This window comes from Cynocephalus volans, chromosome 4 (assembly GCF_027409185.1).
Source record: "Cynocephalus volans isolate mCynVol1 chromosome 4, mCynVol1.pri, whole genome shotgun sequence".
NCBI lineage: Eukaryota > Metazoa > Chordata > Mammalia > Dermoptera > Cynocephalidae > Cynocephalus > Cynocephalus volans.
In genome coordinates this window covers 110,105,581-110,131,011 of record NC_084463.1, presented here as the reverse complement: position 1 = coordinate 110,131,011, position 25,431 = coordinate 110,105,581, and the positions used below count along the sequence as shown (strand labels likewise).

Here is a 25,431-nt window from a genome sequence, read left to right as displayed (position 1 = left end):
ACAGGTCCTGTTCCCCATTAAGACCCTGTGGAATTTCCCAAACATAAGAAAAAAGGTTCAGATGCTAGACAGAAAAAAAAAAAAAAAAAGGCAAGTGTCCACTGCATGGAAAACAGTGAAAGATGAGGCTAGAGAAGTAGGTGAAGACCAGATAATGAACAGCCTTATCACTCATGTTAAGGAATTGGGACTTTATGTGTACTGAAACAGTTCAAGGAAGCAACACAATCTTCATTTTAAAAGCCATATTCTGGGACAATATGGAAGATGTACTGGAGGAGGAGAAGTGGACATCAGGACAATATGAGCAAAGCATTTCTTCTTGTAGAGATATGAACAAAGTGTTATGTGTACTATAAGGAAGAAGTCACTAGCTTACTGCAGGGAGAAGTTTCACCTGATCTCTAACTGGAATTTGTGGTTAGCAAACCAGTCCCCCAGAAGTAGGAAGATATCCTTTGTGCTCTGCCTTCAGCATCCTGTCTCATTCTAGCACCACTTCCCAAGCCCCCATCAAACAGAACTGATTCCATGCAGGGAAAGCAGTTTTTTTCTTTTTTCCCCTTAATATCATTTGTTGAAGGCTTACTATATGCTAGGCATCTTATACACAGGTTCTCACTTAAATTTTGTATCAGTCCTGTCAACTTAATTACCATCTCTATTTTACAGATCAGGAAAAAGCATTTAGAAAAACTGAGTACTTTTACCAAGTTCACATGGCTAGTAAATATCAAAACCACAGTTTAAACTAAAGCTCAAATGTCAGCTCTTTCCACTATGCCAAAATGCTTGTAGAAGTCAGTAGATGGAGGCTGTCTATGTGATGGAGGACATCTATGCAGAACTAGTTCAAAAGCCACCACCACCAACAATTCTATCTGCTCACACTCCTAAAAAAACACTCAGTGGAAGATATGCCACACAGGGGAAATGACATGGGCATGAAAGCATACAGGCTCACTCTGAGGAACAAGAACTGATTCTATGTGGATTGTGTGGTGAACCATAGGGTTCCTGAGGAGGAGTAGCTAGACACATGGCTAGAAAAGCAAACAAAGACCAAATCACAAAGACCTTTATAATTTCAAGAAACAGCTTGTAGGAAAACACCACTTGAAGGATTTTAGAACAGAAAATAAACAAGTCACACACAGTCCAGATTAGTATTTTGTAGAAAAGATGGTATTTGAGGTGGACCTTAAAGGCTATTGAAGAATGCAAGGAAAGGTATTCCAAAGAACAGGAAAGGAAATGGCATGAGCAAAGGCTTGGCAGCAACAGCACACCAACCATGTTTGGGGAACGGTGAGTAGCTGAGTTGGGCTGACATGGGTACAGGAACAATGGTAGATCAAACACAAGAGGCAATCTGAAGTCAGATATATGCTACATTTGGGAATTAACTTTACTCTAAGTACAAGAGAAAACCAAAAAAGGTTTCTGATTTAAGAGTAAAAATTAGCTCTACGTTTTAGTAAAATTATACTAACAGAATTATATAAGGTAGATTTCAGTAGGTACAAGGGTGCAGGGAGAAAAAAAGAAGATCAGAAGATTACCAGGCAAAAGACATTAAGGGTCCCAACTAGAGTATAATCTTGGGAATAAAGGACAGAGGGATGGATACAAAGCATGAGATTTTGGGGAGTAGGCACCTAGATCATGGTATTCACAAGACAAGGGAGAAAGAAAGAAAACATATTTAGTTATAGGCATCTTCAACATGACGTTCTGGTAAGACATTTAGATGTAGCTATCCAAAGTGAATTTGTAATATAAGAGAGAGACAGATTTGTGAATCAACTGCATACTGATGATGACTGAAGCCATGACGGTTAGTCAATGAGATAGCTGTGGGAGAACATACAGCAAGAAAAGAGATGGGATCAAAAACAGAACCTCAGGGATACCCACATTTATAAAACAAGAGGAAAAAGAGGAGTTATGACGAAAGAGCAGTCAAAATAGCAAAAAAACACAAAGAAATGAAAACTGAGCAAGGAAACAGTTAAGAAGAATGTAGCCAAATGCTACAGAGAAATCAAGGAAAAGGTGTTTAAGAAAAGACCGCTGGTTTTGCAATATCTTGAAGTTCCTTCAAGACAGCCAAGAAGTTTGGATGAACATCAGATTGCAGTGGGGTCTGCAAACTGAAACCAAGCAAATTCTCCATGAATTATTTGCCCAGGAAATAAGTAGTAGCATTTTGATCCATGTTCCCTGTATTTTACTTAATTTTAGTAAGTTGTCTGTTTGCCTCATTCCTTCCCTAAAATCAAATCCACTATTTCTCTTTAGTTTAATCATGTTCAAAGTTACAAGCATATTAAATGATGACATTTACACCTTTAAGAAAAGTATAATATCAGGTCATATATGAAAAGGCCACAGCTAACATCATACTCAATGGTGAAAAACTGAAAGCTTTCCCTCTAAGATCAGAAACAAAGCAAAGATACCCACCCTCACCACTTCTAATCAATGTAGAACTAGAAGTCCGAGCCAGAGTAATTAGGTAAGAAAAGGAAATAAAAATATCCCAAATGGAAAAGAAAGAAGTAAAATTATCTGTGTTCCAGATGACATGATCTTATTATATGTAGAAAACCCTAAAGATTCCACAAAAAAAAACTGTTAGAACAAATAAATGAATTCAGCAAAGCTGCAGGATACAAAATCAACTCTCAAAAGTCAGTTGCATTTCTATACATTAACAATGAACAAACTGAAAAATAAATTAAGAAAACAATACAATTAAAATAGCATCAAAAATAATAAAATACTTAGGAATCAACCTAACCCAGAAAGTGAAAGACTTGTACAATGAAAACTACAAAACATTTCTGAAAGAAATTAAAGACAAAAATATATGAAAAGTCATCCCATGTTCATGGATTGGAAGACTTAATATTTATTGTTAAGATGTTCATCTACCCAAAGCAATCTACAGATTCAATGCAATCCCTATCAAAATCTCAATGATTTTTTTTGCAGAAATAGAAAAACCTATCCTAAAATTCATATGGAATCTTAAAGGAGCCCAAATAGCCAAAACAATCTTGAAAAAGAAGAACAAAGCTGGAGGCCTCACACTTCCTTACTATAAAACATATTACAAAGCTATAGTAATAAAAACAGTACTGGCATAAAGAGAGACATACAAACCAATGGAACAAAATAAAGAACCTAGAAATAAATCCCACATATATGGTCGAACAGTCATCGACAAGAGTGCCAAGAATATATAATGGGTAAAGGATAGTCTTTTCAACAAATGATGTTAGAAAAACTGGATACCCAGTTTAGGAATAGAATGAAGACAGACTCTTACCTAATACCATATACAAAAATTAACTCAAAATGGATTAAACATGCAGATGTAAGGCCTTGAACTATAAAGCTCCTAGAAGAAAACATAGAGGAAAAGTGTCATGTCATTGGAATGGCAGTGATTTCTTGGATATGACACCAAAAGCACAGGCAACAAAGCAAAAACAGATAAACAGAACTACATCAAACTTAAAAACTTCTGTGCATCAAAGGAAATAATCAACAGTGAGAAGACAAACTACAGAATGGGAGAAAATATCTGCAAACCATACATTGGACAAGGGGTTAATATCCATAATACACAAAGAATTCCTATAACTCCATAACAACAACAACAAAAAAATAACCCAATGTAAAAATGGGTAAATGACTTGAATGGAGATGTCTCTGAAGAAGATAAACAAATGGCCAGTGAGTATATGCAAAGATGCTTAATGTCACTTATCCTGAGTGAAATGCAAATCAAAGCACAATGAGACATTACCTCACATCTGTTATTGTGACCAGTATTAAAAAAAAAAAAAAAAAGGAAAATACAAAGGGTTGGTGAGGATATGGAGAAACTGGAACCCTTGTACACTGTTGGTGGGATTGTAAAATGGTGCAGCTGCTATGGAAAACAGTGTGGAAATTCCTTGAAATATTAAAAATTGAACTACCATATGATCCAGCAATCCCACTTCTGGATATACATCCAAAAGAACTGAAAACAGGACCTTTAAGAGACACTTCACATCCATGGTCACTTCAGGATTATATATAGCCAAGAGGTGAAAGCAACCTAATTTAGTGTCCATCAAAGGATGAATGGATGAAGAATACAAGTATGTGATATATGAGCATATGTACAATGAAAAAGAAGAAAATCCTGTCATATACTACAATATTCATGAACCTTGAGGACATTATGATAAGTGAAATAAGCCAAATAAGGTAAATACTGCATGATTCCACTTATAATAGAAGGTATCTAAAATAATCAAACTCATTAAAACAGTAGAATAGCAGCTACCAAGGGCTGGGGGGAGAGGGAAAAGGAGTATTGTTTGATGGGTATAGAGTTTCAGTCATGCAAGATAAAAAAATTCTAGAGATCTGTTGTACAAAAGTTCTAAAGATCTGTTGTACAACGACATGCATATAATAAAAAATACTGTATTGTACACTTAAAAATTGTCAAGAAGGTAAATTTATGGTTATGGATTTTTAGCACAATTTTTTTAAAAGTACAAAATCCATTAGTTTTCAACATCAAACAGTACGTAAAGCATTATTATTCAATTATTATTCAATTATTATTATTCACATACCATAAACTAAAACTAATGGTTTTCAAAGTTCTAAGAATAAGAATAAAGAAATACATGTGGAAGAATCTTGCTAAATAAAAACATGCTACAAAGTACTTGATTATTATTAAATTATATGATGTTCTGACCATATACAGAGCTATAACAGGAAAAAACAACATAATTTCTTCATGTTCTGATATTTGACAATCACCAAGATATAACATGAAGCAAAGTGCATAATATGGAAGAATCTTACAATGTCCAGTGAAAAAGGAAAGTCACAAAAGACTACACAGAGCACAACCCCACTTTTATAAGTCCCCAGAACAAAAATTAACCATATATTAAGATATACATATATGGTAACACTTTTTTCTAATGTGAGAGAAAAACACACACTGAATTCAGGATTGTGGTTTCCTCTTGGAGGGAGACAGGGAAATGAGAAAAGGGAAGAGCACTGAGATGGAGTCAACAATATTAGTGATGTTCTTCCTGAGATGAGCAGTACATTCACAGATGTTCATTTTATTATTATGCTTTATAATTTTTATATATCCTACATATATTCTTTTGTACATATCACATCCCAAAAAGAAAGAAAAGATAAAGCAGGGAAAAAAACAAGGTGCTTATCAGAGTATATACAGAACACAATATTTGTGTAGGATGGGGAAAAGAACAGACCATCTTTGCTGCTTGTATAAAGTGCAGTAATGTCTGCATCTATATCTGTCACAGAGCTGAAATGCAGCTCAAGACATGTATTCTAGAACCTGTTTTTTACTACAGAACTAAGCATATGCAAACTTATTACCTGTGTACTACAGGTTAGTCACTATGCTGGGGGGAGAGTGTCCCACATCAAATAAGGCTCAGTACCTACTTTAAAGAGTTTCTAGTTTCTAAAATCTAGTATAAAAGGTTTCTGGTCAAGATGGCAGAATAGACAGTCCCCAGCATCACTCTCACCCACAAATCAACCAATTTACAATTATAAAAAAGCAACAGCAGCCAAGCTGGGGTTGCTATTGCTCAGGGGAAGAGGACGAGAGACCAATGAATTGCATAAAGGCAGGAGAAGCCACGATGAGAGAAAGAAAAAACCGCTCCGACCATTTTGTGCCACAGCCACTTTAAAGCTGGAGCTGGTGAGCACTGGGGGCAGGAGCCAGCAAAAGCCACAGCTGTGCCCTTCAGATGGAGATGCTTGGAGGCAGAAGGGGAGAAGAGGGTCTTGGTGGACCCTCTAATTGGGTTCCCGTGGACCCACACAGGAGGCGCCACAATAACTGAAAAAAAGGAGGCACTCAGAGGCCAGTGAGTCATCGCAAGGGACTGGAGCACAGGCCATCCCATGGGAAAGGTTTACAGCACAGGCGGTAGGGGAGACAGGCCCACCAGGGGAACACTGGGACACAGCAAGGACAGTTGATCTGCCCGCCAAATCAACGTAGGACCACTCAGAGGAGACTGGTCAGGAATATAGAATTGCATGGGGTGCAGTTAGATGAAAAGACTCAGGCCCCGATCAGAGTTTCTACACAACCTAGGTGCACCAAGTCTCTGGAGAATGGGAAGTACCTATAAAGTCAACAATTAAAACCTGAGCTACACAAAAAGCCTTCCCTAGGGAAGCAGCAGCAAACCAGCAATTTAGCCCAACCACACAGTTCAAGTGTTAGTCCTCACAGGAAATTCCCCCACTTTAGAAGTAAGCAAAGGACAAAAATTAGTTCCAGCCCAGGCACACTGCCAGAGCCTCAGGGCCCACCCAGGGACCTGAGGCATGGAGCTGAGGACTAGACCCCCCTTTGACAACCAGATATACTGCCAGTGCCTCGGGGGCTGCACAGGGTCCTGGAGCCAGGGACCGGACCCCCCACACACAACCAGGCACACCACCAGCACCTCAGGGCCCACCCAGGGACCTGAGGCTTGGAGCCGCGGACCAAACCCCCCTCCCACAACCAGGCACACTGCCAGTGCCAAGGAGCATGCCAAAAACATCACCTCCATGTGGGTGGCCCACCACAGCCACCACAGTAACCACAGCTGCCGCAAAAGCAGCTAGATGCCACAACCACATGCAGATGGTCTGCCAGCCACTGGAGTGCATTGACACAAGGAGAGTCACCAGCAGAGACCAAAGAAAAGAAGAGGATGTCTCTCTCCACAAAGCACATTCCAGAGTGACAGAAGAAGCATCTGTTCTACAATAATATTGAGGGACCTGAACACATCTCTCAGCATTGGACAGATCATCTAGGCAACAAATCAACAGAGTAACCATTACTCTTTCAGAGGGAGAAAAGAAATCTATGTTTAGAGCGGGGAGGGGGAGAGGGGGGAAGGAGAGAGATTAGACAAGGGGCATAAAAGAAGTATGATTTGTAAAAATATGTATGCTAGTAATATTGACTTGATCAACATATCTCAATGTTGAACCCCCAAAATATGTATAATTAATTATGATTCAATAAAAATTTAAAAATAAATTAATAAAATAAAATCTAGTATAATGAGGAAGACAAACTAACAGTATATGCAAATGCACCCTGGAATACAGGGTGTCCTGAAATTTGATTCAGATGGTGAGGATGGAGGATGGGTACAAATCAAGCTTAATTCTGAAGGGCAAATAAAGGGTGTGCAGGTGAAGGCAGAGTAGAGTCAGGCTCTACAATCTTTCTGTCAGTGCTAGAAAGTGAACAGAAATGTCAAAGGGCTGGTTGATAAGGGGTTGTTTCAGGAAGATGTAAAACAAAGTGCAAGGGATTGTTTCTTACATCAGTCAATCATTTACTCTTTACCAATTTTAAAAATAATAGCTTTTCAATCCACTAGGATGGTTATAGTAAAAAAAAAAAAAAAATGAAGAAGAAGAAGGTAAGTGTCCATTAACCAATGAATCGGTAAACAAAATGTGGCACATCTATACACTGGAATATTATCCAGCCATAAAAAATGAATGAAGTATTGTCACATGCTACAACATAGATGAACTTTGAAAACATGTTAAATTAAAGGTGCCAGAAACAAAAGGCCACATATTGTATAATTCCATTAATATGGAACATTCAGAATAAGCAAACCCATAGAAACAGAAAACAGGTTAGGGGTTGCCAGGGGATTGGGGAAAGGGAGAATTGAGACAGACTGTTAATAGATATGGGACTTCTTTGGGGGATGATGGAATTAGATAGGGATGATGGCTGCACAACACAGTGAATATACTAACCACCAATGAATTGTACACTTTAAAATGGTAGATATTATGTGAATTACATCTCAATGGAAAAAATAACAGTTTCATAAAACTGTTTAAACCAGAGCAAAAATACAAGAGCCAAGAAATCAGAGAAGGGAAAAGGGGTGAGCTCTTATATGCCACACATACATTTCTAACCTCAAACTCTTCCCTGAGCTATATTCACTAAGGCTCACACAAAATCATGAACTCTGTGAAATCAAAGGCTATATTTTATTCATCTTTGCATCCCCTCTGCCTAGTATGCAGTGTGCATTTGCTCATTCATTCATTCAAATAATTGTGAGGGTTTACCAGGTGCCAGTCATTGTGATAAGAGTTGGACAACAGCAAGCCAGTCCTTGCCATCACAGAACTTATACTCTAGAGGGAGAATTAGATTCTAAACAACACAGCAACAACCCAACCACTGATATGATGACATCTGGTAAGTGCTATGACAGAAAAGCACAGGATACTATGAGAACACATTATAAGAGAGCTGGTTAGCTCTGGGAAGAGGGGTGTTATCTGGAGACACATCCCTGAGGAAGTGACAATCAAGTCGAGATCTAAAGGATGAACAAGAATTGGCTACGTTTTATGGGTGAAGGAGACCTTATAGCAGAGGAAGCAGCATGTCTGAAGACTCTGAGACAGGAAGGGTCTTGGTAATGTGAGGAATTGAGAGAAAGTCAACATGGTTGCACCAAAGTAAACAACCCAAATGTTCATCAATTGATGAATGTGTAAACAAAATGTAGTATATATCCATAATGAAATATTATTCAGCCATAAAAAGGAAGGATGATATATTGTTACATCCAACACCATGGATGAACCCTGAAAACATTAATGCTAAGCAAAAGAAGCTAGACACAAAACACTGCATATTGTATGATTCCATTAATGTTAAATGTCCAGAACAGGCAAATCCATACAGACAGAAAGTAGATTAGTGCTCACCTAGAGCTTTGGGGAAGGGAGGTGTGACTGCTAATGGGCATGGGATTTTTTGGGAAGGACTGATGAAAATATTCTAAAATTGATTGTGGTGATGGTTACACAAAATAGTGAAAATACTAAAAACCACAAAATTATACATGTTAAACAGGAAAACTGCATGGTATGTGAATTATATCTCAATACAGGTGTTATTTTAAAAAACAATATTTTTTTAAACTACATGACTGTTACACTTATACTGTTGGTCAAAGTATTCAGCAACATAAAGTCATCCTTATTCTCAGCATGAAACCTCCTATTCACTCAGAAGTTCATAGTCCTCTATAGCTTCACAAATATGATGAAAATATAGAGTCCAACTTGGTCACTGTGCTAAATTAAAACTACATTACTTTCAAATATCAATGAAAGAAAAGATAACATAGGTTAAAGGACAATAAGAAAGAACCGTGCAAAGCATGGGTTTGGGGCGGTTCCAGTCAAGATGACAGAATAGACTGTCCCCGGTGTCACTCTCTGCCACAAATCAACCAATTTACAACTATTAAAAAGCAACAACAGCCAAGCTGGGGCCACTAGAGCTCAGGGGAAGAGGAGGAGAGACGTACGGAGTTCATGAAGGTGGGAGAAGCCATAATGAGAGAAAGAAAGGATCGCTCCCACCATTTCAAGCCCCGGCCACTTCAAGGCTGGTGCTGGTGAGCACACAGAGCAAGAGCTGGCAAAAGCTGCTGCTGTGCCCTTTGGATGAAGTTGCTTGGAGGCCACAGGGGAGAAGAGGGCCTTGGTGGCCCTCAGGTCAGTGAGACCACTCACAGGGTTCCCGTGGACCCACACAGGAGTGAGGAGCCAGAACAACTGAAAAAAGGAGCCACTCAGAGGCCGGAGAGTCATTGCAAGGGACGGGCACACAGCCCATCCCATGGGAAATGTCTGTAGTGCAGGCAATGGGGGAGATGGGCCCACCAGGGGAACACTGGGGCACAGCATGGACAGCTGATCTGCACCCCAATCAGCACAGGACCATTCTGTGTAGACTGGTTAGTAATAAAGATTTGCAGGGGGTGTGGTTTGCTGAAAAGTCTGAGGTCCTCTCTAGAGTTTCCACACAACCCAGGTGTACTGGACCTCACAAGACCCAGGAGTACATATAAGGTCAACCATTAAAACCTGAGCTGCACAAAAAGCCTTCCCCAAAGAATCAGCAGCAAAGCAGCAGTTTAGCTCAACTACAGGGCTTAAGTGCTGGTCCCCACAGGAAGTTCCCCCGTTTTAGAAGTATGCAAAGGACAAAAATTAGTTCCAGTGCAGAGTTTAAGTGGTAGGAACAGCGAATAATCCAAAGAAGAATAAACTGAAAGAAAAAACAAAATACCCACAGACCAGAGACAAAGTTGATATTAACTAATAAAGGTCTCACTTCACCACAGAACAACTATAAAACCTAGAAGGACTGCAAGCCCCGTGGGCTACCAAGCCAGGGAAGGGGGAGGGCTGGGGGCTTCAGCCATGCCCCCTGACAACCACAACCAGCCCAGCCACCAAGCCACCAGAGGAAGTGCCCCAGGCTCCCAAGCCAGAGCAGTAGTGGGGGCAAAAGGCCTCGGCCATGCCCACCCGATACCCACAACTAAGCCAGTGATGACCACCAAGCCACCACTGGAATCCCCCTAGTCTCCCATGCTGAAGGTGCCATGGCCACAACTCCTTCCTCCTTCTCCCAGCCTATTTCCTTCCCCCTTCTCTTCTCACCCCCCAACTGCTCTGCAACAACATCTTAGAATGTAAAAAATAATAATATTAATAAATAAATAAACTTAAGTAAATAAATAAATAGAAGCATGGGTTTGGGTGTTTAAGAGTGGTACCACTTCTATTAAACGATGGTCGTTAGGCGTACATTCGAAGTATTTTGAGCGCTGAAGGCATAGTCATTTAACTAACAGAAGAAACGTGAAACCACATTTTATGCAAGAACTGTCACTAACACATGATCAGCAAGCATCTGGTAAGAAAAGTACACCGCAGGGGGAAAAAAGCATAAATGTCAGACTAGAAAAGCAAATGCAAAGGCTGCCAGCTTCTAGATGAGAGGCAATATATTGAACTGAAATGTTTCTTTGTGTGTTTTTCTTTTGTGTGCATGTACATTTCAAAAACATAACAAAACAAAACAAAAGGAATCTGTTGGAAAGCAGCAGATTCCCCAATTAGAACTTGGATGTTGCCAATGGATTATTGGTTTTAATCATATAGCCCAGACCAAGCCTTCTTTTTTTTTTTTAATGGCTGTGGCTGGCTAGTACAAGGACAGAACCCGGGACCTTGGTGTTATCAGCACCATACTCTAACCAACTGAGCTAACTGACCAGCCCCAGACCAAGCCTTAATATGTACAATTAAGGAAAAGAACTGACAATGATTCAGACCAGCAAGTCTAATCAGCCATTAAATCTCATGAAACAATTAGATTGCCTCATAAATATGCTGAAGCAGAACTAGTTTGTGATGTAGTTTATTGGGACTAAATAGTAGAAAGGTAACAAAATACCACTTTCTTCAATTATTCCCTGTCAGATAATCCAGGTATAGTGTGTCTCTCTGCCAAAAAAAAAAAAAGAAAAAGAAAAAAAGCCCACAGAAGTTTCTTCCTACATGTTTATAGAATTCCATTCTTTTACTGAAGAAGGAATTTAACAAACAAACAAAAAAGTTAACACTCAGGGGAGGCAAAATATTTGGTAAAACAGCAACAGACATGTTAATCATTTGAAGTCTTAAGGAAAGCTGAAAATAAATTCTATCAATGTGATGAACAACAGGAATGATTATAAAGAAGTAAATATAGAAACCAAATGTAAAAATTACTCTTTGGAAAGTGAGTTTCGATATAATTTATATCTTGGTCCTAACCCCTTCAGAATAATTCTCCCAATCAAAGGCAGAAAACACCTAAAACAACCTGGGAAAAAAACTGACCAAGAAAGAACAGTAAGGAACACCAGACACTAATTCAAAGAGAATCATCTTAAAACATTAGCGAAAGAACCTTAGAGAAATAGATGGAAACTGAGATGGTTTAAGATTATCAGAATAGCTTTTACAAAACTCTATCCTTGCTTTCCACCAATAATACGAGTATTTCCCCTATGTATTCAAAGAACTGGAAAAAAACATAATAATTCTGAAAGGCATAATTAATCCCTCAATAGTACAGTTAAAGGAACACTGATGGAGAAGTTAAATGGCTTATGTTAAAATCTATCGACCCCTAGTGACCTTAGGCTCTGTTTCCTCCTGAGTTAAATGGGGATAATTATGGTTCTGCCTCACAGGATTAACATGACCATCAAATGAGAAGTATGTATATATGAAACCATACCCTACGAATGTTTAATCATTATTTCATATTTTCTTTGCACAACTGATGACAACTTCTAAGTTTTATGTTAACATTCGTCAGTCACTACTGACATTTTTTCAACCAAGTTTCAAAACAAGACACTAATCTTTGCTCAATTTAAACCCACACCATGGAAACCTTGGCTGCTTTACTTGGATTGCAGGACTGGCAAAATTCCACTCCAGGTGGCTAAGCAATAATAAACAAGGGCTCACTGTTCCATCACATCCTCACTCATTCCGAGAATAAGTTTTTCTCCAAATTTAGTGGCTCATTTTGGACTTTGAAAATACTACTATATTTTCTCCCCCAGTTACGAAACTTTAAAATATCTAAATACTAAAACAAAGAACATTTTAAAACTTAAAATTCAAGAGATTTAAAGAATGTTACACTATGGAGAACAAAATGCAATAGTAGGGCACAACACTTCAAGATATTAAACCGTGTTTCTCTATCCACTGGCCCATCCCACACAAGTTCTAGCACTGAAAACAAACACATTTCCAGGTTTCTGAGAATTTCCCAGTATGTTCTATAATTTTTCATAACAGATATAATTTTGCTTATTGTCTATAATTTTTAAGATTAAACACACGCAGACAGCAGGTCAACAAATATTTGCTGAATGTAAGACATATTTACCTACAATACAACTATCTAACCCAAATGAGCTACCTGATCAATGAACACAACAGCAGCAGAAAAAATAGCTCCAGAAACTAATACAGCATCATACTGTGAAGTTTTGAGCACTTACACATCAGTTTCTGTACAATGTGATTAAATCTTTTTTATTGAGATATAATTCACATTCTGTAAAATTCACCACAGGGCTTTATGACCATCACTAGTATTTAATTCTAGAACATTTTCATCATCCCAGAAAGAAACCCCAAGCCCTTCAGTAGTCACTCCCCACTCCTACCCTTCCCCGAGTCCCTGGCAACCTCTAATCCACTTTCTATCTCTATATATTTGCCTATTTTGGACATCTCAAATAAATGGAATTATACAATATGTGGCTTTTGTGAGTTCAAGTAGATCTTACATTTCCCTTATTATGTGGTTTCTTTCTTTTTTTTTTTTTTTCTTAAAGCATAATCATACAACATGATGACTATCGTTAACAACAATGTATTATATACTTGAAAATTATTAAAGAGATAATTTAAGTATTCTCACCACAAATAAATAAAAGGTATGTGAGGTAAAGCACGTTACTTAGTTGATTTAGCCATTCCACAGTGTATACGTATTCCAAAACGTCATGCTACACACCATAAATATTTGCAATTTTTATTTGCCAATTAAAAAAGAAATAATATGAAGAAGAGAAAAAAGCATGATCGAGGCAATGCTATTATCTCTGCAGGGGAAATAGTGAAACACTTATGACATATAAAACATATATATACACATGCACACACAAAGAAAGATCAGGAAATTGTACTGTTAGGCTGATATGGAATAACAGATACAGATATAAAGGGTACTACACAAATGAACACACTGTAATTCTGGCCATCTTTCCTTCAAAATTTCTGAAAAATATAACATACTTTTTCATGATTTTTAAAAAGAATCCCAACATTCTGTCATTCTTCAAACTACTAATTTAAATTATTGTTATAAACATTAATTACTGTACTTTGCGATTGTAAAAAGATGTTAAACTATAGAAAAAGTATACATATAACTAGCAATAAAAATCTAAAAAAGCCTTAGAAAAATATGTAAGCAATTGTGGTATGTAGGTGATGGGAAAATAGAGTTTTTTAAATGTACTTTATTTTTAATTTAAAAGTATCACTGTCACTTTTTGAAATGGATTTTTGAAATATGCCAAAAAATTTCATGCTTGGTGTTATAAACAGGCAAAAAGCAGGAATTCCCAAACTTTTGTTATGAATAAATGATTACTTTCATATCTAAACTAAATGTACATGCTGTGGAAAGATGACACTAATATATTGTTCAGTTAAAATAAGTAAGTTGCAGAACTGTATGTATAGTATGATCCATTTGTATAGAAACAAAACACTATGTATTATATAAGGGTGTGGGGGGGTGTTTGCATGTGTTTTCATGTAATTCAAAAAAGGTCTATAAAGATATTCGCCAAACTCTCAGCAGCAGTAGTTACTCCTACAGAATCAGACTACAAAGATTAAAGAAATATTCACTTTTTATTTCATATATTTCTGTATTAATTGCCTATTTAATAGCAAGCATGTACTACCTTTAATAATTTTTTAATCACCAATTTTAAAATTTACTTAAATGTACCATCAGTTTAAATAATTTCCTTTTTACACACATTAAATTCAACATTTTCTTGTGTCAATTTTTAATTATCCAACCCAAAGGAAAAACTGAACATGGCAGCAAACGCCAATAGGTTATATTCGGCTTCCAAACACATGACAGGTTTTTACAGCATCCTTACTCAGAACATACCCCAGAGGAAGTATTCAAGTGGTACCCTGAAACGTCTAGAATAAAAAATTTGCTGTGTGATATCTATACAGTAAAGGTAATTATCATCAACTTTAGTATTCACATTTTACTCCATCATACCCAGGCTTTAAAAACCATTGCCAATACATGTGGAACCAGATTTAAAAAAAAAAAAAAAAAAAAGCACCCTGAGAACAGACAGGTGCAGATTAACACAAAACAGTTCTTAACTTCAAAGAATGAAACAAGTTGGAAAAATACCAAACCAGGTTTTAGAAGAGAGTGGAGGAGAGGGAGGAACAGGAAGTATCTCAGTCTCTCATTCTTTCTTCCTTGCTGACATCTCTCGATGCCTCCCACCTCAACTCCTTAGTGAACTCACCAAAGAGGGGCTCTGGGGCTTGCTTGAAATGCGCAAATCAAATTATGCTATAAGCAAGAAAAGGTTAGAATCGTACCTTTTCCAAAATGAACTTGTTTAAATATGGCATGTAGCCCTGATTGGAGACAGGTCCCTCATCATCATCCCTGAAGTGCTCTTCAAGGGCAACGGGGTCATGTGGAACCTTCAGCACCGTGCACAGATTATGGGAAAGGACCTAAGGGGGAAAAAGAGAACAGGTGAAAGGCATCTACTCCCCAGCACATGACACCTTCACTGTCTGAACACAACATACTGCACTCTGCCCTTGATAGAAAAAGACAGAAAATAAACTAGCAAATACACGGTGAGTACAGCTCAGCTGCCAGATTCCCACCTGTTACTCGTGATTCTCTCTCATTCCCTTCTCAGTTTTGGTTCACCTCAAACAAGTCTCTGTTACATGCCTATTATGAGCCACACTCCATGCAAGATCTGTGACTGTAATACTCCTTGAAGTCTTTTATTAATTGGTCCTCATTAGAAAGAAAAGGGTGGAAAAGAGCAAGAGAATGTGTTCAAAATTAAACTTTTCCCAAAGTAGAGCAGAGTCAGCCAATTAGAGCTGTTTGGAGAAAGAACCTGGTTCTGGGCAGCTGCAGCCAGGGGTTCTGGATAAGGTAGCTGACCTGGGCAAGTCCCAACCTTTCTGGACTTCAGTTTTCTCACTTATTCAATAGAAGGGGCCAATTTAATGTACATATCTGAGGGTACTTCCAAAATTTCTTGGAAAAATTGAATTGAAAGATAACACAAATATTTCCATGAACTTTCTGAAGTACCCTCGTATACCAAATATTTACTAGTAATCTCTAAGTGTCCAAACATCTCTAAAATTCTATGACTCTAGGCTAAATTTTAGTGTGAATATAAAAGAACATAAATATAAAAAGAGAAAGAAATCAAGGGCCCAGTTTAGAAATAGGAGAAAAATAAATAGCAAAAATATCTCAGGAGCTGCCAAAATGGTTGAAAATATTTTATAGAAAAGCTGCATTCCATAGCATGTAAAAGGCTACTGGTCTTGCAATAACCTAAGTGAACACTTCAACATCAAGGTAGCTGAATTAGCAGTCTGGCCAATCTCAGTACCAATCTTGCTTTATATTAAATAAAAATTTAAAAATAAAACTTAAGTCACTTCCACTTCATTTGTGCATTCTGAACAGGACAAATTACATAGCTAAGGCTGTACTTTCTTTAACAGAGGATCTTCCTAGATGTCAAATCCCAGGTTAAAATATTCCCTATTTTTCTCGGCCCTAAATATTTGACTACTTAAGGAGCCACATCCATCTCAATAAACACTTTCAATTCCATTAAGCAAGTCACATTTTTCTGCATACACATATTTTATTTAGGATTTAAGACTAAAAATTTTTAATCTATAAAGAGAACATTTGCATATCTTTTTTCTAAATTTGTTTTGTTTCGCAAAGCTTATTTATGTGGAGATCCTTTTCTACATGCTCTACTGGTTTTAAGGAAGTAGGTAAAGGAAAGGAAGTAAATTCACAAGTGGTTATAAATGCAGTAATGAAGACTTTCATCAGCCCCTACAAAGCAGGCTGTGTTTCTCAGGCAAACCCTCTACTTGCCAGTAGAGCACATGAAAAGAACACGGTGGAGCTTTTACTGAAGAATCTTGCACCACAGTCAGCAAAATCCTAAACAGACATTTCCTTTCTCTATTTACCTAGTGAAACCTATACAGTAATTATCTACCCCAAAGAGGTTTTCTGAGGATCGATTTCAAGGACGTAAAGTGCTTAAAAACTGTAATGTACCATGGAAATATAAGTTTTAGAGAAATGAAGAGCATATTTCTCAGATCAGGCTCAAAGATCATTCAAATTTTAAAATCATTTGAGACTTTACTAAAGAAAAATTCCAAACCACTGGTTAAATTATGGCATATCCTTAAAACACTAAAAACCATGAGGAAGCTCACTATGTACTGATGTGAAAAGATCTCCAAGATAAATTAAGTGAAAAAAACAAGATACCTGAGAGTACACCATCTTTTGTGTAAAAGAAAAAGAAGAAAAAAATAAGACATTCTGGAGAGATACATAAGAAACTAATAACTGTGAGGGAAAACAAATCTGATGGCAGACCAGGGGTAAAAGAAGACTTTTCACTGCACCTCCCCTTTTTATTAAGCTTTAGAGAAAAAAAAATTTACCTATTCGAAAATGTACTACCTATTAAAAATTTTAAATACATATTTTTTAGAATAGCCAGCCTAAGATCACCTAGCTAACTCTATTTATCTTCATAGTCTGTTCTTTTTCTTCTACATTAACCTACTGCCTATAGATGAAGTATAAAAGGAAGATATGTTCCACAGCAATGTACCATGATTAATGGATAAGTGAGATGTAAGGGTAATAAATGAGTTCAAAAAAGGAGAAATAATGTGTGCTACAATGACTTCATAGAGGAAGTGAAATGTAACCTAGGGCTTAAAGGATATATAAGAATAGCTTTTGCATAGGAATAGAGGCAACTAGAAGACTTTCCAGACAGGGAGATAACATGAGAGAAGTAGATGACTAATGCAAAGTCCTTGGGAACAAAAAGAAAACACTGTCTCCCTGACACCCTCCATGTCCTCTGCCTCTGGGTTTCATAGATCCTTCGACTAAGTCCTGGCAGGAACCTTGGATGTCATATTGTCATCCTTCTCATCTTGTAAATGGTGAAAACTGGCTCAAACAGATTAAATTTGTTTTTCTTGACTAAGGTTACTAAGCCAAACTGAGATCAGAACTCAAGTTTTGCAATTCCTGGTCCAGCACTCTCTAGTAATAAGAAACACTGTTTTCAGTTCTCTAAAGTCAACAACAATGCTCTTTGTATATGTAGGTGCTTGGTGTGATTCAGTGATGCCAATGAGGAAGATTTATGTTTGAACTCTAGAGTTCAGCATCAGATAACTAAACAGCACTCTTTTAAATACAGGGATATTTGAATTCAGTGATCATTTCCTTAATCATCTGACTTAGTTAAGCAGATTGTGAGGTTGGCAGCAAATTACAGCAAAAAAGGTCCTGGAGGAGGAGACCTGAGCTCCACTCCTGCTTTGCTACTTACTCACTTGGTCTCAGTATCCGTACTACAAAATGAGGATTTCCAGTTTTCTCTAAAATTTGGGGTAACAGGGGGGTGGGGAGCCCAACCCCTGTCAACCCAAACTCATTTCATGAATTCAGCAAAAAAAGCTATAATTCAGAACAAATGTTTAGTGTTGTTATAGCTTTTTTCATCAGTTAGTAAGGCCTAGAAAAGGGAAATCTTCCTCAAATAAAGTAAAAACAAACTGAATAAAGTAAATGAAAAAGTGTTTCTAAAAGAAAAAAAAAACATATGCTATCTTTAGAACTTTTTATCAGTAATTTTTAAAAAAACTTAGACAATATCAAGTCATTTTTAATAAAAAAATAAAATGTATAACGAAACCAAAATTTTGATGTCCATAATGTAAACTAGTAAAAAGAAGTAAAAGCACCATAAGTGTATACAGCAATTTATCCTTTCTAGAGTAGACTCATACCACCCATTGTTTGTTTTAGTCTCTCCACTAGGAGAGTAAATACCATTGGCTGTTTTACAGATGAAGAGGCTGAGTCAGAGATTAGGACATGTGCCCCAAATCACAGTTTTATGTGTAGTGAAACTGGGATTAGAATCCAAGCCTCTCACTCTGTTGTCCTTTACTCTCTGTGCCACCTTACCTCTCTTTCTGGAAAAACAGACAGCCCTGCCTCTAAAAGATGACACTGTGGACATGCGTACATCTTGTTTCTAAGTTACAGTGACACACTGGTGCTACCCCAACTCCATCCAGTCAGTTCCCTAAGACCCAACATGATGACTGGCACTATTCAACAGAGCCAAGTTAACTCCAGTGGCAAAGAACTATGGGCACCCAACAATCTGGGACCATTCTCTCCCTGGGAGCCCTCATCTCTCAGCACCCACCTTTAGAGGAAATTGTTCCAAGAGGCACTAGCCCCCTCTCCAGATGAGGAAGCTGAAAAGCAGATCAAGACAAAAGCAATCAAAAAGAAAGAGGACTACAAGTTCTTGATTTGAAAAAGGACTGCCACTGAATCACTCTAATCAGAGTGTTTGGAGGTTTCTTGAAAAAGCTGAATTTATCGCTCTTCAAATGTCTGCTCTTCCAAAGGCCATTCTTTTAGCACCCACATGAGTGCTAGGCAACTTTGCTCTCATTCCCCTGGTTGGAAGAATAAACTATTGTTACCACAATAAAAGATCTGTATCCATGCCAGAAACTCATCTCTCCAGTTCCTTCATAGCTGTCTGCTACTGCCTCTGCAGGGCCTCTGCTGACAAGAGGTGACTAATTAACTGCAAGAGCTCTGCTCGTGTGGTCCGCTCCTGTTCAGTGTTTTGCCATTTACCCGTTTTAAGCATTCTGTTCCAGCTATCATGAAAATAAAATCAAGGATGCTGAACAACTAAACACTGTTGTAACACACGAGTGCATCATGTTCACCCTCCTCCCTCCCAAAGATGCAGAGATTCTAAAAGTTTCTTTGAAACATGCCTCCCAGTCACACAGTTTCCCTGTACAGGATGTGCGTAATGGGCAAGATTCAACACTGAAAAAAAATGGGTGGGGATCTCTATTCCAAAAGACTTATCTGAATCAACACAATTATAGAATTATAATTTATAATGGGCAATCTTTCTTTAAAACATGAAAATTCCTGTCTGATTAATAAAATTTCAAGCTAATGGCTAATTACCAGAAAATTCTTCCTGACAATGAACCAGAATGACCAATTTCCTACCACCGCTATGCCGTGCCTTAAGAGCATTGTCTACTGGAAGTCCTGACCCTTATCACATGGAGTCATTTTCCCCTTCCTGACAATGTCCTTTAGTCCTGCTTATCACTGCTTAAGTCTTGCTTGCTTTCTCTTAAATGATCTTTATTCTATTCAGCCTAAAAAATCTCAAGGTCGTCATTGACACTGCCCTCTCTCAATCCCTGATGAAATCAATTACTATCCTAGACACTTAAACCAAATTAATCTTCAAGTGCTACTTACATCATGTTATTACCCTTGCCTAAAAGTCATCAGAAGCTTACAGAAGGAAAAGCCAAGGATGTATCTGAGCTCTGCATTTAAGTCACTTCACAAGCCAGCCCACTTTGCCTTTCTAGCCTTATTTCTTCCTACCCCTCTGCACTAATGGTACAAATCCAGCCAAATGAGCTTACTCACTGTACCCCAAGCAAACCCTACACCATTCCTCCGCTGGGCTCTTGCTCAAACCACCCCCACCTCCATTTCTGCCTAACATAAACACCATTTCTTTCTGTAGCCTTCACCACCCAACACCAAGATAGTCTTTCCCCACTCTGTGTTTCCCAAGCAGTCTGTACCTCTGTTGTTACACTACCACACATGATTTTTCTCTTCCATAACACTGTTAATTTCTGAACGATAGGCCCATATCTTATCATTGTTGCAGTCCAATAGCACCTTAAGATGCTGCCCAGAATCCAGAAGGCTTTCAATAAATGCTGAATAAATTCTTTCACAAAATTCTCTTTTTAACAGTATCTATTCCTGTCTCCTTACTTCACATATAAAAAGACTGAGGCCTGAGACTTGGCTTAGATCACACAGTATTAGTAACAAAGCAGGGACTAGAACCCGAGTCTCCTGTCTGTCCCACAGTGATGTCCTGTGCTGGAAACATTCCCCTTCTGCCTAGTCACATCCTTTAACTGGGCCATTCTTCATAAACTCTAGAAAACCTCCATTGCCCACACCTTCACCCCCTCTGATGAATTCCTATTCAGGGTTTAATTGTATTCTGTTTCACATGCTAGTGGTATCTCAAATACATAACTGCAATGGGATTACACTCTAACTGAACCATCCTTAATAAGTTATTTTGGATAATTCACCAATTTAGCTCTCTTCAGAAACTAAACAGAAAATACTGATAAATTTAACCACATAAAATTTTTAAAATTTTCCCTTTAAAAAGAAAGATACCATAAACAAACAAACAGGCTAATAGCTCCAATATTCAAATCACTCCTGGAAATTAATAAGAACATGATGAACACCTAATAGAAAAATAAACAGCAGACATGAACAGAAAATTCACTAAAGAAATTAATGACTAATAAATATAGGATGCCTTACAAGTTCAGGATGGGACTCCTGGGACCTTTAACTTTTAGACTGTAAAGCTGAGGATAAAGTTGTTTGCTGTATACTGTGTTTAGTATAAGTGTGTCTTACTGTTTCTCCACTAAGAACTCTTTTTAAATGTAGTTTGTTATTATAGCACCTTTTACAAAGAAACTATATTTGCACAGTTTTACACTGTACATACTGTATAAAGCTTGTCCTCTGAATGGACCTCTTATTTCTATGTGGAGTTTCATATCCTGCAATGTTCTGTAAGTAAAGATTAAATTCCATCCTTTTCTTTACTTTAAAAAAAAAAAAAGAAATATAGGAAAATATGCTTAACATCATTAGTAATCAAAAAAATGTAAATATAAAGAGCCTGCAAATACACTTTTTGCCTGAGTAACAATACCTGATGTGGAGCAGATATAAGGGAATAAAGACTGCCAATACCCAACACTGAAGAAGGTACAGGTTTTCTTAACCTCAGCACAACTGACATTTTGGGCTGAATATTTGTTTGGGAGGCAAAGGGAGGTGTCCTATGCATTGCTGGATGTTTAGCAGCATCTCTGGCTGAAAAAAAAATCAAAACATCTCAAAAACCTGTGAATAGGAACACAGGTCAATAATGCACAATGCATCAACACAATGAAACAGTTCACAGCCATTATAAAAGGATGGTATCTGTATCTATACACATTGATATAGAAAGATGATCCTAACACAAAACTTAAGAGAATAGTTTACCAACCAACTGAGCTAACCAGCCAGTCCAAGAAAATAGGTTACAGAAGCATACGAAATATAATCCTATTTATATAAAAGAATATATATGTCTGTATATATGCATTTGTGGGTATGCATATGCGTGCTGGTTTGGGGGGAGGAGGAGGAGAGAGAGAGAGACATCAGAAAAGATATTCACTAAAAAGTTAATTGCATCTGCCTTTGGTAGTGGAATTTCAGGTGTTTTACCTTTGCCTCTATACTTTAATATATGTATTGTTTGAATATTCTATGTATTATGTCTAAAATCAGAAAAAAATGAAGCTTTCATATTTATGTAAAAATATTAAATAGGGCTGGAGGTTTGCTATGGTCTAAATGTGTCCTCCAAAATTCATATGTTAAAACTTCTTAAAGGTGGTTCCATTAGAATGTAATCCAGTAGCATATACTGTAGTTCAGTGGTATATATTCTGTGGACATCACAGCAGATGGTTTTGAGTTAGATATCCTATATCCTGCCTTAATCTGTCTAATCACTCAAGGTAATGGTAAAGATCACAAATCTGAGGTTTACCCCTGCTGCCCCATCTTCTGACCACCTTGACCCATCATGGTCCCTATAATATGGCTTCAATCCCCATCGATCTCCTGAAATTGCTTTTTCAAAAGGATTCTATGGTAGACACAGAGATGTACCACTCAAGTGCCCCCTCAAGAAAGGAAATGTCATCCAGCTACAAGGATTGTGGTTAGCCGACAGCCTCCCACTACCTGCAGGGTCCACCTCAGCCAATGACTGAGCAGAGTGGTGGTATCACTTCTCCCCATTGTGGGACTCCCCTAACAGGCAATCTTTGCTCCAGACCTCCTGGTTTTGCCAAATCTCTATCATGGTTTGACAGCTCCTTTTCCTAATCCTGTTTCCTCTCCCCTGTTCCACAGGTGTTTCTCCCCAGTAACCCTTTTGCACTCCTAACACTGTCTTAGCATCTATTTCATGGAGAACCCAAACTGAGACTGATACTTTCTGGCCAAGTCACTCTTCCAAGTTTCTGGCACTTGGCAGTCTGGATCACTGCCCCCCTAACCCCCTGAGACTTTTTCTGGTCCCATGACACACCATTTTCTACGTTTTTCAAAGTTGCCTTTATAGAGTCATATCCTTCACCTTCATTCTCCCAATCTGGACATTTCCCAAAGCCCAATTTTCAGCCCTGAGTTCTTCTTTCTCCTTATGCTGTTCTTAGAAAGTGCTTTTATTCTGATAACTTTAAGTCACCTCTATTCTAATGACTCTCTGATCTCTTTCTGATCTTGACCTCTCAAATAAGCTCTGGTTTATACCACTAACCAGTACTAGAGATTTCTACTCTTAAATCTGCTTTACATCCAAAAGATCCAAAGGAGAGTTCATCACCTTTCCTTCCCAAAACAGGTTTACTACCCTGAATCTGACTTTCATATCACTATTCCCGTAACAACAAAACTACAGAAAAACACGTGTCCTTATATCTCTTTTTCTTATAGTTTGTCCTTTTTCTGGATCTAATTCAGCCCCAGCCAACACCAACTCTTCTCTTCTACTGAATGAGCTGCTCTGTCACCTTCAGGCTAATCAGAGAGTCTGAGGCTAGGGAAACAAGGGCTCCTCTCCCTCAGTACCAAGCCCCATTCTCCCCTCCAAGGCCCTTAACAAAGACACTCCCAAACCATGGTAAATACATCAAGCTTACAAGGTTCAGTTAGAAGGCCAAATCTTGAAGATCTCATCTGCTACTCCATATTTTACAAATGGAGAAACTGAAGGCCAGCAAAGAGAAGTGACTTCCCATGGACAAACAAGTAATGGAGCACAGACAGGTCTACCAACTCCCAACCAGTGCTCTCTCTCTTGACACTTTTCCTGTTCTTCCAAGGGTTTTACTTTCCAAATCCTTCATCATGTGTTTTTATAGGGGAATTTCACATGTCCTTTAGTGACAAATGTCTCCTCCTCTAGGAAGCATTCTCTGAACTAACTCCTCCAATCCTAGCCCCAGGCTAGGTAGGTTCTCTGCCTCTGTGTTCCTCAGTACTGTGTACTTTCCTTATCTCACTGTACTTGAATTGCTTGTCTGTATCACTCACAAGTCCTTAAACTCTATAAGGGTAGGGAACATATCTGTATTGATTCCCACAGCCATCACCTCTGTCCAGCACTTACCAACTTACCCAGATTTCATTGCAGCCCTCTAACCTGTCTCCTCATCTCCAGCCTCTCACCTTTGATCATCACAACCACATCATCAGAAAAATCTTAAAACTATACCTGTCAGATATCGGCCCGAAAACTTTTAATGACTTCCCCTCTTTATAGGATCATTCTGAACTAGTCATTCTAGCATAGATTGTCAGTCAACAGATGGATATGTTAAATATCTATTCTGTGCAAGAACATTCAAAAACATCTAAAATGTAGCCCCATCTCCCCTTAAATCTTAATTTTCCACTATACCTCAAAACATTCTACTCCACCCAGAGTACTTCCTTTCTGCTCACAAATACTCCAAGTTTAGGCTCTTGCTCTTATCCACAATGCCACAACCATATTTGCCGACTTGCTGTGACTATACCAGACAAGATCTGCCCCATTCCCTCAAAAACACAGCTAAAGTTCTACCTTCTCCATGAAACTTTCCTTTTCTACAATTGTCTGCATCTCTTCCTCTATTGACTTTGAACATCTACAGCAGCTCTGTCCAATAGAAATATAATGTGAACCACATGTGAAATTTAGAATTTTTAAAGCCACATTAAAAAAAGTAAAAGGAAACAGGTGAAATTAATGTTAATAATATATCCAAAATACTATAATTTCAACATGCAATCAATATTTTAAAAATTATTAAATAGATATCTTACATTTTGATAGTCTGGATGTGTTGTCCCCATCAAAACTCATGTGGAAATCTGATCCCCAATGTGGCAGTGTTGGGAGCTGTTTGAGTCATGGGGGTGGATCCCTCATGAATGGATTAATGCTCTCCCTGAGGAAGGGGGTCCTGAGTGAGATCTCGCTTTATTAGTTCCCATGAGAGCTGGTTGTTTAAAAGACCCTGATACCTTCTCTCTCTCTCTTGCTTCCTCTCTCACCATGTCATCTGCTTGTACCCACCAGCTGCCTGATGCCTTCCACCATGAATAGAAGCAGCCTGAGGCCCATGTCAGATGCAGTTGTCCCAGAATGTAAGCCAAATAAACCTCTGTTCTTTATAAATTACCCAGTCTCAGGTATTCTGTTATAGCAACACAAAATGGACTAATACACATTTTTCGTTACCAAGTCTTTGAAATCCAGTGTATTTTTTATATTTTAAAAAACCACACTCCTCAAGGTAACTGACAAT

At 38.0% G+C, this 25,431-nt stretch overlaps 1 protein-coding gene across 1 annotated transcript in view; it reads right to left on the bottom strand.

The window, feature by feature from the left end:
- The window catches only part of SWAP70 (switching B cell complex subunit SWAP70), a 70,130-nt gene that overhangs the window by 36,227 nt on the left and 8,472 nt on the right, over nt 1-25,431 (bottom strand). Inside the window, exon 2 of the mRNA XM_063095354.1 lies at nt 15,163-15,303. Coding sequence (XP_062951424.1) covers nt 15,163-15,303 — 141 coding nt within the window. The remainder of the gene's footprint in view (nt 1-15,162; nt 15,304-25,431) is intronic.